We start from the raw sequence: 18,067 nt of genomic DNA on the forward strand, positions 1-18,067 counted from the left end.
ACAGTTCATTCTGACTGTTAAAACAAGCAGAAACATTTGTGTTTCTGTTTGTGCCGTATGTCAGGTTTGTAAATGAAATTTGTATTGATTCCAGTCATTGTTGAAAAAGTATAGGAAACATTGTATTTACACATATAAAATATTGAAAATTATGAACTTAGCATGTATTTTAAATTGTTAAATCAAGGTTATCCAAATACTAAACAACACTGTTACAATATATTTACAACCATTTTATTGGCTCTACTCTACAACAAAATACAGCCACAATGTAACTGTGTGGAAATGACACCATTTCTATAAAAACTAAATAATTTCAATCAAATGAGTTACAACAAAAGTAACATTCAAAAATGTACATAATATTTTATTAACATATTTCAAAAACAAATGACTGAACAAGAAAAAAGGCAAATGTGCTTCATCATAAAAAAAAAAGAAAAAAAACTAATATCTTCCTTGCATTTAGTACTGGCATTCAGGGCAGTGTCCAGGTATGCCATCACAATAGTAACGAGGGAACTCTCCTCGTCTTCCATGCCCGGTGAAGCCCACAGAGTCTTTATACTGCCGGTTACAGGAAGAACATTGGATAACCGCAAAAGGAATCCTGTTTTCTGCCTTGAATGATTCAGAAAAATTTTCCCAGTTGATCTCACCTGTTAATGAAAAACTTATTTTATGTAGTGGAAATCTAATTTCACATGTTTTAGGTGAAAAAAGTGAAAGGTCCTTACCATCCAACCAAGCAAAGTGAGTCTTCTTCCTGAACACTGGGTCAGACACAATGGCTTCAAAGGACTTGCATGTCAATGCCAACGTGAGGTAAGCTGTGTCTCCCTGTGCCAGTATTACCTCCTGGAGAATAGCTTCCAGGACAATCAAAGGCATCTGAAAATAATGATAGTAAAAAAAACAGGTGCATTGCAAGACTTATCCTGGAAGAATGGCTATGACATGATTATGAATGAATCTTACCTGTAAGATTGGCGGTATACTTTGTACCTGAATGGTGACGAGCATGAAACAATAATTAAGACTTAGTATCTGTCAGTACCTTATCCTATCCATCTGTAATGGTATAAAAAACGCTGTCCAAATAATACATTTTACTTTTTTTTTTTTGCCTAAATCATTTAGAGTTGTAGTTTCATTTGCACATAAAGATACACAAATCAAAATTACTAGTTATGCATATTTTTAAAAACTAACCTCAATTTGTGCCTCGGTTGCTTTGGCATAGTTGTGGTCATCAGCAAACAGAGTCTGTAAAAATATAGATTTTTTTAAGTGGAAGATTAATGCAAGCCCAAATAACATAAAAAGTCATTCAACCCTTTTAATTGTTCTATCCTGATTTTATTTCAGACTTAAAAAAATAAGCATACACCAAAAGTGTACTGTGAATAGAAATTACATGATTTGAAAATACAAAGTCATGAATTTTAGCTACAACTCACCTCACATTTTTCCCTTTCCTCAACTTTTTTCCGCTTTCTCTCCTTTTGCAGTTCTTCTCTGGACCTTTAAAAAGGACAAAGGGATGTTTTCTTAAAAAAACTGTCATATTTGTAACATGATGTGGTACATTATTGTTCTTACTTCACAGGGAAGTTTGTCAAGAGAGTGAGAGACCACCATCTTCGTATTGTCATCATATCATTCTGTGTACATCACAGGTTGAAATTTAATGAAATATCAAACAGAAATAATAGACTCTCATCTTTTTCTTTACCTCGCTGAAATCAAATGATGCTCCCATCACAAAGTACAGTGCATACTGTTGAGAAAATTTTGATTATTACATCTACACAAACCATACAACAATATGGTGGGTGAAAGCGGATGTTACCATCACTACAAACATTCCACAGTTGTTGGACAGTCCTTGTTTCGGCAATCCCTGTGGTGTTTAAGAGAAAATTCAAACAGGGTAGAGAAAAGTAATGCGTCATTACTTTAACTATAAAATTGAGGTAAAGGACAACAGCCTTACCCACAGTATTGCTTATAAACATTTAAAGCAGGAACGGTTTGAAATAAGCAGCTCTTAAGAACCACAAGTGTCCCATCATAACATCTCACCTCAACATCGTTGCCAACAAATTCTGTCCATGGACCAGATGACATCTGAAGACAGACTTCTCTGATGATGCAAATCATAAGAGAAGTTAAAAATTAGCAAGGGTATATTTCACAACATAAAAATTATAAAGATGTATGAAAATGCAAGACAGATGTGAGACAGAACGGTCTCTTGATGGTCCAGCTTTAACCCATGTCTTTGTTAAAAAGAAACAAGAAACTGCTTACAAAATGTGTGTCTTATCAAATTTCAGACATTAAAATGTTATTCACAAATTCAATTTGTATATTTACTGTTACATAAAAATGAAGATTAATGCTGAACCTTTGCCTCCGTGGAACAACGGAACAACATATTGAACACATGCCACACTCAAACTTATTCCTATAAAACCTTAATGTTCTGATGCGGTTTTCATCAGTGAAGCCAGTGCCATTGATAGAATCAAGGAAGAAAATCTCCCTATGTTTAGGCTTCAGAATCTGAAATAATATGTCGCACTGATGGTGAACACTACTGCACATTAATGAATGAATTTGACTACTTTCAAGAAAGGCAGTAAATATGAAGGTGAATATCAAATAAGTATTGTACTAACGCATAGTGTCCAATGTCCAGGATGCCACACAGGAATCAGAACCCAGTCCAGATCTTGTGCCTGCGGCTTCCAATTAAATCAAATAATTAATATATTGTGGTGAATCTGACCTCCAAAGGTGAACATAAATTTATCAACAGGATGTACTGGTAGGTGTTGTGCTGGGTCAAGGGAAAGAGGTGGAAACCAGGTGTGGACTACATGACTGTTTCCTGCAAAAACTTTGATGCCCTAGAGAAATAATAATAAAAAAGGGACAATCAAGAAGTTCAAAGTAAAGAGACACTTTTTTGTCATCTATGTTAAATTCACATCCGAAACCATGCCTGACATTGTTTTTCATTTCCACGTTTATGAGATTTACTCTTTTAGTTTTTATACGATTCCAACCTCTCAAATATCATGAAACAAATGTAGGTTACATAAATTGACATACCTTGTTGATGCACATTCTTTCAACAACTTTCAGACAGGAGTTCAGAATCTTTGAAGAATTGTAGCAGTCATATTTTAACAACATAAAAAACAACTTTAACACTGATATGGCTTGAAAAATATTTAAACTCACCTGCCCATTCATGTCTTGCGATAAACCAAGAGTGAACATGTCTCCTCTGGTGAGGACCTGCCCATCAACACAAGCAACATATTCAGCTGGATCTCTGGTTTGGTCCAATACTTGAGCAAGCTTAGGAAAGAAAAATGGAAGACAAATACATTTTATTAACTTAATTTTGCACAATATCATGCATTCCTCAAGTATGTTTACTGATATCCACAACTTACAATGTGCTTATACTGCTTGTTTGTTAGAAATTTCACATCATAACAGATGTCTCTAACAGAAAAATATTGGGAACACTGTTGTGCAGTGTCTTTTGTTTTAAACTAAAATTCAAACACCTGATCATGTCACAACTATAAGTACTAAAAATTATTTGAAAAAAAAAAAAACACAGAAAGAAATATTAAAAAAACAAACACCAAGCAAAATTGATATAAATATTTACCAAAGTAATTTCTGTGTTATTAGGCTTTTGAGTCCAGGTGAATTTATTTGCTCCAGTTGTTTGTAAGCTTGTCAAAGAGTCATCAAGAGAACATTGGTGAGTTTGAATAACGCTGGCTTCCAAACTGCAAGCATGTTGCTGGTTTTTCTCACAGCCTTTATCAACAGAAACAGTCCTACATTAATATATGTGTTGTGCTTTAATTTCAGAGACTACCACAACGATAACACAAAAGTTGAGCATTACCCATTATGATGCATCCATTTTTGTCTAGGACCAAATTTGCATGCGGCCCCGCAACTTTTAGAATGTTTTGTTTGGTTTTTGTGTTCTTCCTAAGATTGAAATGGTGGAGGATGTTTCTTTGCAGAAAGATGTGCGTGGATGGGTTGAGCATATTCAGGAAGTAGTTATTTTTCCTCATGCCTGCAAATAGTTGCTCTGCACACTGGCTGTTTAATCTTCCTGCCAGTTCCGGAACCATCTCAATCTTCCGCAAGACATCCTTCTCATCCTTACTATTGCCTTGGTGGAAAACGTCACTCAGACAATAATGCTCTAATGAGCCAGTGACAGGATGCCCTCCCTTGTCTTCTGGTTCTTTCCTGTGCTTCAACCAGGGTAAGTTTACAGCAAGTTTTTTTTCAGTAGCTTGTCTTATGTTTTCAGGGGTGGCCTCAACCAATCTACCATCGTGGATGGTAAATGGGGTATCCTTAGCACACCTCTTCTTTAGATGACTTACCAATCCCCTGGGGTAGTCATACACTGTAATATTGGGAAAAAACTTCCAGGATAAAAGAAGGTCTGCAAAGTCTCTAGGGCTCTCCGCTCTCAGGTTAAACTTTACAGAATAAATAATGCCACAGGGACAAGTGATTACAGCCCATCCACCTGAAACAACAAATCATATTCTTATTAGTACAGCATACAACTTATCTAGGTCCTTGTTGTTGTGTACTAAATTAAGCTTAACAATAGCATTGACATTACTATGACAACGTGTTATATGTTCAAAATAGCAGATACACAAGGCATGTTTTTTTGGTAATTTCTATTTTTCTCAAGGTCATACTTTCTTATGGGTTAACACATTTTCTGTTAGGAGTTGTCACACACTTACCAGAGGCACCCCACACTTTCTCAAAAACCTTGTTATATGTGGCTCTAGAAGCCATTTTGTCCCGCAGACGGAGCACAAGATCCATCTTAGAACCTCTGCTGTCAATTCCACATTGACTGCAGAGTCTCCTGATCTCAGGTAGCTTTAAAATAAAACCAAAAGTTAGTTATTTTTAATATTATTTAACTGTCCTGAAAGACAAACACAATCGGAAAATTCTGAAAATAAATAAAAAAAAAGAGACTACCTTGAGATTGAGAACCTCATCTGCAAGCCGCTCTTCTGTGAGAAACTGGTCTACATCACTGTCGGAATCAGGCAAGTGGACTTTTTCACTCTCTGTGTTGATCAAAATGTCAGATCGTCTTGTCTGTGGTCCAATCCAGGGGGACCAGTTGTGATAAGTAGGCTTTACAACAAAAGGATTCTTGCAGCCAGCTGAGAAATACAATGGAGACAAGGAAAAACATTTGAGTCACATTAATACATGAATTACTTGGTACACAAAATGTTTCCCATTTATCTGTTGAGTAGACACCAGACTTACGTGGATAAAGTCCACGGCTAATCACTTCCATAGTATTAAAAAATGAGGATCATTATATGCTAGCTTTGGACAAAACGTTTGGCTCTTTTCCTCTTTAATCTTGCCCGGGATCTTCCGAGTCCTTGGCGAGTGACGCTCTCAGTGGGCGACGTGGAGCGACGGCGTGCTGGTAAAACGAAACAACACAACGTGTTGACGTCACAGATCACAGAGTTTAATCTCATACAAAGCAATGAACAACAAAGCTGCAGAGGAACAGAGATATACATTTTATACAGACTACACAAAACAGACAACACGAAACACATAAGACAGACAAAGGCGCCCAAAATGTGGAGGAAAAGATGAAAAAAACCTCTCTCGCTGGCTTGCTGACTTGTACTTTTTAATGAAAGAGGTGTTTCCCTATTTAATATATGCAGTCAAGGCGTTCCGTTCTTTGACCAATTAGAAACTTAGAAACTCCCCTCATCACAGCCCCGATGTCTGTTTTTTGTCTAGGCGAAAAGGGGGGATCACTCCGTCTTGGGCCGTGCCAGGTACGGGGAGAGGCGCCAAGAAGTCTCTTCTGCTCTCTCGGAATTGTAAATTTTATTGCTGTGTCTGTCGAAAGGGGGAGGAAAAAAGGCCCTGCTTTGGCCTGCTTCTTCAGCTGAATTCCCAAATGTTCAACAGAAAACTATTCCAAATTAAAGTGTTGGCTATACCTTTACACATGTCGTGGATTAGCTATATTAAGCACCAAACAATAATTATTTTCTTTACAGTTCCCCCTTTTGAGGTCTTCAAAAAAGACCTCAATAAAAATTGATTAAGCCTTCTAATGCAGAACCAAAACTATGTATTAAAAAATAAAACAAAACAAAAAATAGAAAACAAAAGGTTGACGTAGCCTAATTATATACAGTTCCCCCTTTTCAAACAAAACCCAAGGGTAAAAACGACTTATCCTTACAGAAATATAAAATCATAAAACAAAAACACAGGATAAACAAAACCCAAAGTGCACAATGAAAAAATAAAACAGAAACATACATAGAAAAATTAGTAAGAAATGTCTGCAACTTAAAGGACAACATTCACCACAAAATTACAATCTGCCAAAATGAGAAACACACAAAGTTACAATCTGCTGCTCGTCTTTTTCTGTTTTTTTTTTTTTTTTTTTTTGTCCATCGACAGTCTCTCAAAAAATATGAAGTCTTCGTCAAGAAATGTTCAAAAATTGCGCGCAAAAAACGAAACGAAAGTCCTTTGCAGAGTTCACAACGAACGAAAAACACGCAATAAAAAGTTAATGATGATCCTCTTGCAGCCTGATCTTCTTCGATCGGAAACCTCAAGTTTCCACCTGAGCGTCCGTTGCTCACTGAAAATGGGATTATTAGGTCAATATTACAGAGAGATTTCAAGGAAAAAATGAAATCTCCTTGTGAGGAAACTAAATCTCGTGAAGCGACCTGTCACAGGTTATTAAACAGACATTTTGTGTTCAACATGAATTTCATTAGCATCAGAAACACAATTACCACATTCTTTAATATCATCTTCATTACAGTCAGCATAATCAAACGATGGTTTCACCTAAAAATAAATTTGTTTTGTTATTTTCCATCCAGGGAAATTATTTTAATCCTTTTTATCAAAGAACGCAGACTTTGAAGGAGACCACATCCGCAGGGCACCAGGAAACCAGCTGCAAAACTATAATGACAAAACAGAGATCAGATTTATCCAAAGGCATCATTCAGTTGTGTAATTCAACACAAACATCTTCAATTCACTTTGTGTTCAAGTGAATCCTCCAACGCTCGTGGCTCTGTGGCTGTTATCTTCGAAATAAGTGTGAAGCCGCTTCTCCAAGCAGCCCCACCCCCGCCTCGCATGACACAGCTTGTATGACAGAATCCAGAGTCCTGGAGCTCCGAGCTCCAGGGCAGTCTGTGTGTAAAACCATGAGCAACACATCACGTGAAACCTTATCTCCTACTCTGTCCAGTTCTGTTCATCAAATGGTGGATGTGATCCCTTCAATTTACGTTTCTATTATAATATACTATAGCTCCTAACCGATGGAAAACACCAAAACCCTGTAATCATTTGCTTCAAAAGACATGTTTCCAAAGTAACGTGTTCCCAGAATGTTAAACATATGCAGATCCTTTCTTAAACCAATCTTATAAAAAATAGGATTAAACAAACGAAACAAAACAATCACAAAAACTTAAAAATGTAGTTGTAAAGCTTACATTTACCACCAAAATGAATAACAATGTGAATTAAACAGTCCAATTTAAATTACTTTTATAGAACAAACTAGATCTTACTGGTTATTTGTCTAAATCATTTTACATGCGTTCCTTAAACAAAATTCAAAAGAGTTAGACCTGGAGAAATTATAATGTAAATGTATGCCGTAACAAAACCAAACATTTTCAAAATATACCAATTTTTACCTCGGCTTTTACTTGTCGTCGAATTTAAAGTTTTATTCAAAATCGTTTTAAATGGATGTAAATCAAAAAAATCAAAATCAAGTTTAGAAAAATCATTATAATCCCGCCTGTGTACTTTTACTGATTAGTGATAACTTTAATCAAGAACAGATTCTTCAACACATTTCTTAAAACATTCATGCTCCATTAAATCAATGCTCTGAAAATGGCTGACACAATAATATTTCTAATTTCTATAATTATTTTCCCAAGTCAATTAACCAAAATATGCTTCATTATCACTATGAATTTATCTATTTTCTCAAAATATGTTAGCCCATTATCAGAACATCTTTTAATGGAGAACAACTCAAATCCATTCAAAATAAGCACATATTTGACATGTTCTTCAAAAGTTTTGTTTAAGTAATATAAGTGTTTCAGTAATCTAATTAAGTAATATAAAAATAACCCATAACATATTCTCCCTCCGTATGATACATTACTGGCTAATGTATCATCATTACCTAATATGTTAACTAACGATGTTGATGAAACAGGGTCATTATTTTACTGAGAAATTCCACCCAATACTGCCCCGTCCTAACAGGCAAACTGTCAAAACAAACAGAACAATTTATTATAGCATGCTTTAAACCTTCAAGATTACTATTTTCAAAAAACATTTCACATTACAGTTTTAAAGCTCATTATTCAATTTTACTCTTATGATTCTCAAATAATTCATTTTACAAACTTCTCAAAAATTTTCACTAGCGTTTGACAAAACGTGTTTACCAATTAAGACTCAGTGAAGGTTATGCATAAACCAGGCAGAAAGACGTTGAAAAAGAAAAAAAAATTCAAAATATATTCTTAAGAAAATCCAAAAATGCTAAATTTTGACAAATACTGGTCAGAATATTACCAAATCAACAAATGAAAGAAATTAAACTGAAGACTGAATTTCCCCCTCCCCCTTTCGAACGGGTCAAGAGGAAACTGGTAACTCAAAAGAAAGAAATTAATTTGGTAGATTTAACAAAATATAAAGAACTGACACAAATAGCCAAATAAAAAGTCAGACTAATGAAAAGAAATGTAAAGATAAAATCCTAAACTACTCACTACTTAATATATAAAGTAATATGAAAGGAAAACAGAAAATCATTACCAAGAGTGTCTGTGTGTAACAATCGACTCAGTATTTCAATGCTAAAAACTTATATTTAACATTTTCCACATTATTCCTTACTCACTATGTATTTGCTTGTTTAAACTATCTACTTTAAAGAGAAAATGTTTCACTAAAGCTAGGAAACCAAACCGCATCAAAAATCCTGTCTTATGTGATGAGAAAAGACTCTCTACTCCTTCCTATAATCTATAATGTGAAACAATACCCTAAAATTTAAACAGCCAATCCCTATGTTCCTTAGGAAAAAGAAAAATTAAATCCTTTTGTACTTTTAAAGTTTATAAGTTGTATTTTTAAAGTCACTACACTTATCCGAGCAACCTCTTCTGCCAGAGCACAAAACAAATCTATAACCCCACCATAAAACCCCTCCCCCACCTCTTGGAGGGGCTGATTTTATGGCAGGAAGAGAGCCGATAAGGATTTCAGGAGGAACACCTAATTCTTTATTAGGCTTCGGCACTGGAATCATCAGATATGTTTTAGTTCCTTCTACTTTTAAAAATGAACTTACATGCAGATATTTTGTCAGGAAGTACTGTAAACGATGGGAGAGAGTATAATTTGCCTTACAGCTGCTGGTGCTCCCTTGCTGAACTTCTGTGAGCAGAGGTTGCTTCGCACTTAAAATTAGTGGTATACAAAGAGGCTTCACATGTTAATTAGTTGAATCTAGTGGGGGTAGAAGTTACAGCACAGCTGTAGCTCGTTCTCCCGTGCTGAAGTTCTGTGAATGGGGTTATAACTCCTCCTTGAGCTCCATCAGTCTCATGTCTAAATAAACATACTTGTCGCTTCTTCTTGTTTTGTGCTATTTATTTTTTCCTTAATTTTCTTATGTTATTAGCAGCCCTCTCGTCTGTCTACAGGCACTATTTAATCATCTCTTATTACAGTTTAATATTGATTCTCAACAATAATTCCATATAATGTTTTTTATTAACCAATAAGTTATTTCAAACTTAATGTTATCCTTCAACAACAAATCTTGTAAATTTTAGCAAACTTTTCTATATTTAACCAATTTCTATTTAACAAAAGAGTGACTTCTAATTTATCCTGTCTAATTATCCGTAAGTCCTGTAGATTTAACAATATTTTATCTATCTTAAAGTTTTGGTCTGTTTGAAAAAGACTGATCGTGAAAATATCTAGAGTCAGTTGCATATTGCAGTTTGTTGTTATCTGAACAATTACCTCCTACAATTAGAGCCTGTTTTTCTAAAGATCTTTTGTGTTTTTTTGTCTGTATCCTCAACCCATTGAAAAGGTCCTATTTTAACTCATTGTATTTTATCCTATTTTCCAACTACCTTCTCAGCCTAGAATGAATAATTAACATTTTTATCTACTATTTTAGTTCTCAATTCTATATACAGTTTTATTTTATGTATTTCTCTACTTAATCAGTCATGTATTTAGCTATTTATTCATTCACTTCATTTATGTATTTATCTATTAATTTGCCAATACATCATTACTACAATCCTCTGTGATCTAATTTTCTTGGTCTATTTTGTCTTTCTTTATTTATTTATTTAATTATTCATTTATTTAACCGTAAAACCCATAGTTATGTTCAATTTGTTCAGATGATTTATTTTATCAAGATTCTATCGTTTAATCACCGTCCTAACTTCACACTGCCGTTCACACTTACTGCTGTTATCGTTTAATTTTAAGAAGTTAGTTCAATTTAACACAGAGGATGTTTGAAAAAACTAGAAATTTTGCACCATCAAACAGCACTGAGAAAAATTCAGTATTTATATGACATAAAATACCAAATGGTATTTTATCTCCAATCACACACTCTGTCAAACCAACATGAATTATAACACAAACAAAAACACACAACACATTACAGAAAACACAAAACACACACATCTGGCCAGGTTTTATAGTCAGTCAAAATGTCATCAGTCCCCAAGTGTCAGTCTGTGGTCATTATTCTATCAAATTTTACTGTAATTTATATCAATTTTACTAAAGTTTATATGAAATTTACTGAAGCTTCAGAAATTGTCCAATGTTGTCATGTGTCAATTTAATTAATTTTAAACCCCAATCGTCAGTAACCTTTTAAATCCCCGTGCACGTTTAAAAAGAGAGACATCTCAAAGTTATGTTAAAATCAAACCACAACCAATAATTTTGTTTTCTGGTACCAGTTTTATGTACTGAACTCCTATTTATTTTATTTATTTATTTATGTTTTAAACTAAACGACCACGTTTTCGCCATCGTTGTACTTTCCCCGTTACGACTCTTCAACGAACCCCGACCATAAAATAGCGTACAGCACGTGTCGCAACTCAGTGTCCATAATAACTTCACAATAAAACGCAGCAAAATCAATGCAAATTCACACACACAGCGCTATCCAAACAACTTAACACTCTGCTGAAACACACAGCCAGCCCGAAGTCGTGCACGCGCACACACACGGCCACACACACACACATATACACACGCAGAGCTCTGCACGCACACTTCACACAAAAGAGCCGCTAGCTTCAAAAACACCACAAACATACAAATACAGATAACACTAAACAGAACAATAGACAAATAGAAAGAGAAGAGGAGAAGGAAAACAAAAATACAAAAAAGGCGCCAACTAAAAATAAAAATGCAACCTCAAAGCTCACCACAAGCGTAAAATAAGAATTTACCACAAATTCTATCTGACGGCCTACCTCAGACCTGTCTAGTGTCCCACACACTCAAAGTTTACCACAAACTTATAATATGAATTTACCACAAATTCTATCTGACGGCCTACCTCAGACCTGTCTAGTGTCCCACACACTGAATAAACCTACCCCAGGTTATTTCAAAATACACAATTCCTAAATTTCTTTCTTTAAGGAGCACAGCCATGGGTCTCCAGGGAAAAAGACATAAACTTAAGAAAACCCAGCTTTTACAACTGAGGGAGCGCAAAATCCTCAGTCTGAACCCGCTACGGTCCGCTGTACATGCGTATTTCCATACAGTGTACCACACACTCAAAGCCTACCGCAGGCTATCGTTAAATTCCAATTATAACTAACAACAGACTATTTTAAGAGCAAAACTATCCACCCTTGCAGCTCCGAAACTCCGCGTGGCTGCGCACAACAAAAGAGTAATTAAAAAACGTCTTACCGCACCAGCCGGACGGATCGATCGGGGAGAGACCGCCACCCGCCAAGATTCCAGAACCGGACGAAGCCCCCAAATATTAAAAAATGAGGATCATTATATGCTAGCTTTGGACAAAACGTTTGGCTCTTTTCCTCTTTAATCTTGCCCGGGATCTTCCGAGTCCTTGGCGAGTGACGCTCTCAGTGGGCGACGTGGAGCGACGGCGTGCTGGTAAAACGAAACAACACAACGTGTTGACGTCACAGATCACAGAGTTTAATCTCATACAAAGCAATGAACAACAAAGCTGCAGAGGAACAGAGATATACATTTTATACAGACTACACAAAACAGACAACACGAAACACATAAGACAGACAAAGGCGCCCAAAATGTGGAGGAAAAGATGAAAAAAACCTCTCTCGCTGGCTTGCTGACTTGTACTTTTTAATGAAAGAGGTGTTTCCCTATTTAATATATGCAGTCAAGGCGTTCCGTTCTTTGACCAATTAGAAACTTAGAAACTCCCCTCATCACAGCCCCGATGTCTGTTTTTTGTCTAGGCGAAAAGGGGGGATCACTCCGTCTTGGGCCGTGCCAGGTACGGGGAGAGGCGCCAAGAAGTCTCTTCTGCTCTCTCGGAATTGTAAATTTTATTGCTGTGTCTGTCGAAAGGGGGAGGAAAAAAGGCCCTGCTTTGGCCTGCTTCTTCAGCTGAATTCCCAAATGTTCAACAGAAAACTATTCCAAATTAAAGTGTTGGCTATACCTTTACACATGTCGTGGATTAGCTATATTAAGCACCAAACAATAATTATTTTCTTTACAATAGTAACCGCTTCCCAAAATGAGCGCGCATTAACTTCGCCATTATATTGCTGAGGTGGGTTTGGTATTTCACTAACTATTAAAATAAAACAAAAAACACAGGATTTTATTTTTTTAATGTTAATTTCAGATGAGTCAAAAATTTCAAATAACAGTATTTTGATCCATGCAGGTTTCAAACATAAAGACCTACCTGGCATGCTGAAAACACCTTTCTTATGTAGATCCATGACAACAATTGCAGGATGATACCCACATGAATCACATGAGTATTGGTAATCATGGTCACTTAGACCTTCAAACGACAGATATGCCTGCAGGATTCGATCCTTGAAAGGAAAGTTCTCTCCTTCTGTGTATTCGATAGTTTCGATTATGCGACTTACAGCAGTGTGAGTCTACAGAAATAAGTAAGGCACATTTACAAAGTCACAGTGATGCCTTTAGATGAAAAGCTCATTAATGCATGTTTAACCATTTATTGTATTGTGTTAAAAATAATATCCACATTCTACACAAATAATTAAAAAATGCAACTAACCTGCAATGCATTCCTCAGTACCAGACAAAAATGTATGGACAGCAGCAAGTGATCGTTGAAGTTGTGAATACCATCTTCCCAGTCTTGATATCGGTAAACCATCGAACAGTTGGGGCAAGTCTTCCTGTATGTTGATATACCTACGAGAATATTAAAAAGGTTACTATTAAGATCTTATGCTGACATGATAGAATTAAAATATTAATATTATTCTTATGGAAATAAAAATAAATCTGTGCACTTGTACTTACAGCGGAGTACATTAAATTACTAACCTTTAACTACTCCTGTCAGAGTCACTATTTTAGCAGTGGAAGACAACAACTGAGGGTCACCAAGACTGGCGTGCTGTCCACATTCTGTGCATTCAGTCTCTGATGGGATCAGATGTTTGGGGAACCCATTGAGAGACTTGGCGTCTCTACTTCTGGTGATAAGACTGTCAGGAAGATCAGCAGGTATTTTCTTGTGGTAAATCAAATACTTGATTATCCTCTCTGCTGCATCATCAGTAATGGAACCACTTTCCTCCTGACATTCTGATACTGTTGTCCCACACATAACATCCTCCTCTGAATGTACTGCTGCTTTGAACATGTCTGGCATTTTTTCAAAAAGATGCCACTTTGCCGTAGCCTTGTGCGTACAGGACCTTTTGCCCTCTGTACATGCACAATGCCAGGTATTTTTTCCTTTGTCGTAAGTGACAATCACCCTTCCAAGTCTGCTGAAAAATGCCATTTTTGGTTCAAAGATAGACACGTGAAAAGTTGTGTCTGTCCCACTGCCAAAAAGAAGAACTGAAAACGGCGTATTACTTGATAGCGCCTCTTGCTGATTTTTTAAAAGTTCTTCTTTTCTTTTAACACTGAACCATAAGTTGTCAACCAGGATGTTGAGGGTAGTTTCAGACAGAGGTCCTTCTGAGTCTGTGGCGCGTGGACAAAAGCGTAATGATTGAATGTGTTCACACTCAAAAGGCAAAATCCCACTTCGCTTGGCAAATTGTGCATTCACATTACACCTGTCAAGCTCACACTCTGATCTGTGAAATTGTGACCAGGTGTTTTTGATTACATGTATAGGTTTTGATGGACCACAAAAGGATTTCTGAACAGCAAAAACACCTTTTTTTGCATCCACACACTGACTCCTTAAATGATGATTTTGTGAAATCAGCTCCACTTTTTCATGGTGTTTTCTTTTCAAATGAATACGAAGATTCTTTTTTCTCAGGCGCAGATTGCACATTTCACATGTAATCATATCTTCTGAGCGGACAGGCGCCTGTGTAGCCTGGATGTCTGTAGCTGCTGGACGGACAGGCGCCTGTGTAGCCTGGATGTCTGTAGCTGCTGGACGGACAGGCGCCTGTGTAGCCTGGATGTCTGTAGCTGCTGGACGGACAGGCGCCTGTGTAGCCTGGATGTCTGTAGCTGGTAGGTGGACAGGTGGCTGGGCTGCTGCACAGCTGGACACCATGTGAAAAGTCATTCTGTGATTAACCAAATGATTAACAAACCTGTCCCTTCTGTCAATGGTGGAAAAACAGTAAGGACAATGGAAGTGAGTGGTGTCTCTACATGGTAGGCCACATCTGAAGATATGGAATTCTGCAGTAACAAAAAGAAATGAGTAAAATTTTAAAAAAGCATTTATATACATTGCAGATATGTTTAAACAAGATGTGATTCATTATCCCTCAGAACAGGGAGAATGAATCCCTGTTTTTCTTAGTAGCCTCATAGCTACTACAATAAAAGTAGTAGCTATTAAATACACAATTGATTGGTAGAAAAAAAGCCATGTTTGAATTAATCACTGTACATTCCTTAACATTGTTACTGTTTTGTAGGATTTAACAATTAATGGCTTCCAGATAACAAATATATATTCTGCAAAAAATGAATTTAAATTTTAGAAGTGATATTGCTCAAACAGCCATGGGCAGAGATTAACTAATCAGATTAACTCAATTACTCTGTAATTTTGACAAAAAAATAAATAATTAGGACCATTTTTCAAAATGTTATACTCTTACATGCAACATAATGTGAGTAACTTCACTGAATGAAGAACACATTTTAATACACAAAAAATTTAAACACGATACACAGATAAAAGTTGTTTATGTTAGGTTTCCTCTAACCTTAATTTGTTGTCTTGTATTAAAATGTTTCCTTTTTGGTTTTAAAATACCTAACAGTGCACATAACTTCATTTTTATTAATGTCTGCTTAAATAAATGGGTAATATTACATTGCACGTTATAATCAGTAAAACAGTACTTAATAATAGCCATTTCACAAAATACTTTGTTACTTTTAAATGTGTAGTTTGCTGCACAGTTACTAAAAATACATTGAAATACATTGAAAATACCCAGAGATGTACTCATCTCTGGGTACTATGATGGCAGCTGATAGCTTATAAAGAAAGCTGTTAGTTTATAAAAAATATTAGACTTTCCAGAAATTGAACATTGGTGTACAAAAACATATTTTAAAAAATATTAACCTTAAAAAATAAAATAAAATAAAAACACGAGAGAACTGATAAGTGTGTAAAAAAAAACATTCATTAGTGTATTTTTCCATACCGTTATGTTGAACCACAGCAGTTCTTGCAATGTGGTTCTTAACCTTGTAAGACTCATCCGCACTGTATGAGCAAAGGGGACAGTAGTACTTGTTGTTCATGCAGTACGGAACAATTTTAGCTCCGATCCCAGTGTTACAAATTGATACGTGCATCTGTGAAATTTAAATAAAAAAACAAATTTTGAGCATAAAATACATTTTTCAATTATACATTTTCTACTTTTAGATTTTTATCTAACGGTGGCCTGCACGAAATAATTAGCTATGCTACATGCTAAAATTAGCCTTCCCGAACTACGAATTTCACTCGTTTACAGCTGTCAATTATATTTTCTAACTAATCTAGAAAAGCGTATTGATTTACTCTGTAAAAAAAGGATTTAATACGGTAGAAAGTACCTTTTGCTGACTTCCTGGTTTTTGCATTGTGGATCGCGTGGCAAATGTCAGTGGTGAAACCTCTCAAACTTCTTACCCCGCTTCTTTAAGGTATTTATACTAGTGACTGTGAAAATAGCGCCCCCTTCATTTCCGGAATGTAATAGTCCAATTTCCATATAAGGTATGAGACTGACAGTGGTCCGTCACCGCCCCTTTCCGCAGGCTGCAGCGAAGACCCTCTCAAAGCAGACGCCGACTTCATTTTCACCCGTAGAAGAAGAAACGGGGAAAGCAGCCGCCGACTTCATTTTCCCCCGTAGAAGAAGAAACGGAGGAAAGCAGACGCGGACTTCATTTTCCCCGTAGAAGAAGAAACGGGGGAAAGCAGCCGCCTACTTCATTTTCCCCGTAGAAGAAGAAACGGGGGAAAGCAGCCGCCGATGCAGCCAGCGGTTCACGCTGGGTTTTGTGTAAAGACCCCAAAATGGCTCCTATTAAGAGACGCTTACGACGCAGAGTTTAAGTTCAAGGCGATCAGTCACGCAGTAGAACACGGGAATAGAGCAGCAGCGAGAGAATTTAACATGAACGAATCAATGGTGCGGAAGTGGAGGAAGCAACAGCTGTTCATTTTGGGAATGAACAGAGTTTTCAGAATGCTGGTTTGTAATCTATTAACAAAGTTTGACTGACCTATCTGACTATTTTGTTGACATTCCCTTTATCGCAGTTCCATCTAATGGATGCATAACGTAACCCCAGCCTCTACTGTAGTGTCTATTCTATGCGCCTTATAATGCGGTGCGCCTTATATATGAAAAAAAGTTTTAAAATAGGCCATTCATTGAAGGTGCGCCTTATAATGTGGTGCGCCTTATAGTGCGGAAAATACGGTATTTTTATATATTTATTTTACTTCTTTTTAGAAGTTTTGAAGACATTAAAGCAAGGGTACAGCCAAAATGTCACTTCCACTGTGCAAGAATGATACTGAAAAAAAAGTTGTGTTCAAAAAGAAAAACTGTATGTTTTGCTTGTTTAAATTACTTTACTTTATTACTTCTCAACAAATTTTCAAAGATAAGTTAAGAAGCTTTTTTTTTCCTTTGTGTTTTTAGGGTTGCTTTTTTAGCTTTTACTAGGTTATTTAAGCTTAAATGTTATCATTATATAATTAATTACTTTAATAATAATTGTAAAACTATGCATTCTAAGATTTTTTGTTTATCTTAAAGTTTATTTTTATTTTTTATTTAAAAAAAAATTAAATAACCAGTTAAGAAAATTTATGTTTTTAGGCATTGTTAGGTTTTGTTAAGATCATTCCTTTTTATTTGGTTTCTTTTTCTTTAATCTGTATGATTGCTTAATTACCAAACAATATTACTCTGATAACACAATTCCCTGTCAGCAGCATATAAAGATGTATGGTTTAAGCAAGTAGTGTTTCAATGTTTTGTCTGTATGCATATTTGTCCAGGGAACACTGCAGTGGTTCAGAACATCAAACTAATTTTAAATATTAGTCAAAGACAACACAAATAAACACATGATGCAGTTTTTAAATGAAGATGTTTACTGTTAAGGGAGA

General features: G+C 35.9%; 1 protein-coding gene across 1 annotated transcript; it reads right to left on the reverse strand.

Moving 5' to 3' along the window:
• Window positions 1-218: 218 nt before the first annotated feature.
• Window positions 219-16,714, reverse strand: LOC116720701 (uncharacterized). The gene is made up of 25 exons (XM_032564097.1): window positions 16,495-16,714; window positions 16,095-16,248; window positions 13,771-15,108; window positions 13,496-13,635; window positions 13,148-13,352; window positions 12,961-13,030; window positions 5,365-5,399; window positions 5,065-5,255; window positions 4,818-4,959; window positions 3,941-4,588; window positions 3,695-3,849; window positions 3,253-3,372; window positions 3,121-3,168; window positions 2,832-2,915; window positions 2,685-2,750; window positions 2,480-2,568; window positions 2,086-2,146; window positions 1,853-1,903; window positions 1,736-1,780; window positions 1,603-1,664; window positions 1,461-1,524; window positions 1,213-1,266; window positions 979-1,005; window positions 738-891; window positions 219-659 (listed from the first exon to the last, which is right to left on the reverse strand). The coding sequence occupies exons 1-25, from the start codon at window positions 16,519-16,521 to the stop codon at window positions 466-468; spliced, it is 4,224 nt and encodes a 1,407-aa protein (XP_032419988.1). The 5' UTR covers window positions 16,522-16,714; the 3' UTR covers window positions 219-465.
• Window positions 16,715-18,067: the final 1,353 nt, after the last annotated feature.

The sequence above is a fragment of the Xiphophorus hellerii genome, chromosome 5 (genome assembly GCF_003331165.1).
Source record: "Xiphophorus hellerii strain 12219 chromosome 5, Xiphophorus_hellerii-4.1, whole genome shotgun sequence".
In the NCBI taxonomy this organism is placed as follows: Eukaryota; Metazoa; Chordata; class Actinopteri; order Cyprinodontiformes; family Poeciliidae; genus Xiphophorus; species Xiphophorus hellerii.

Excerpts from the sequence above, each read along its gene's own strand:
- LOC116720701 (XM_032564097.1), bottom strand. The coding sequence starts at position 16,521 with ATGCAAAAACCAGGAAGTCAGCAAAAG. Across the intron at positions 16,249-16,494 it reads AACCAGGAAGTCAGCAAAAG|ATGCACGTATCAATTTGTAA; the intron begins GTACTTTCTACC and ends TAAATTTCACAG. Across the intron at positions 2,147-2,479 it reads AACCGCATCAGAACATTAAG|AGAAGTCTGTCTTCAGATGT; the intron begins GTTTTATAGGAA and ends TTGCATCATCAG.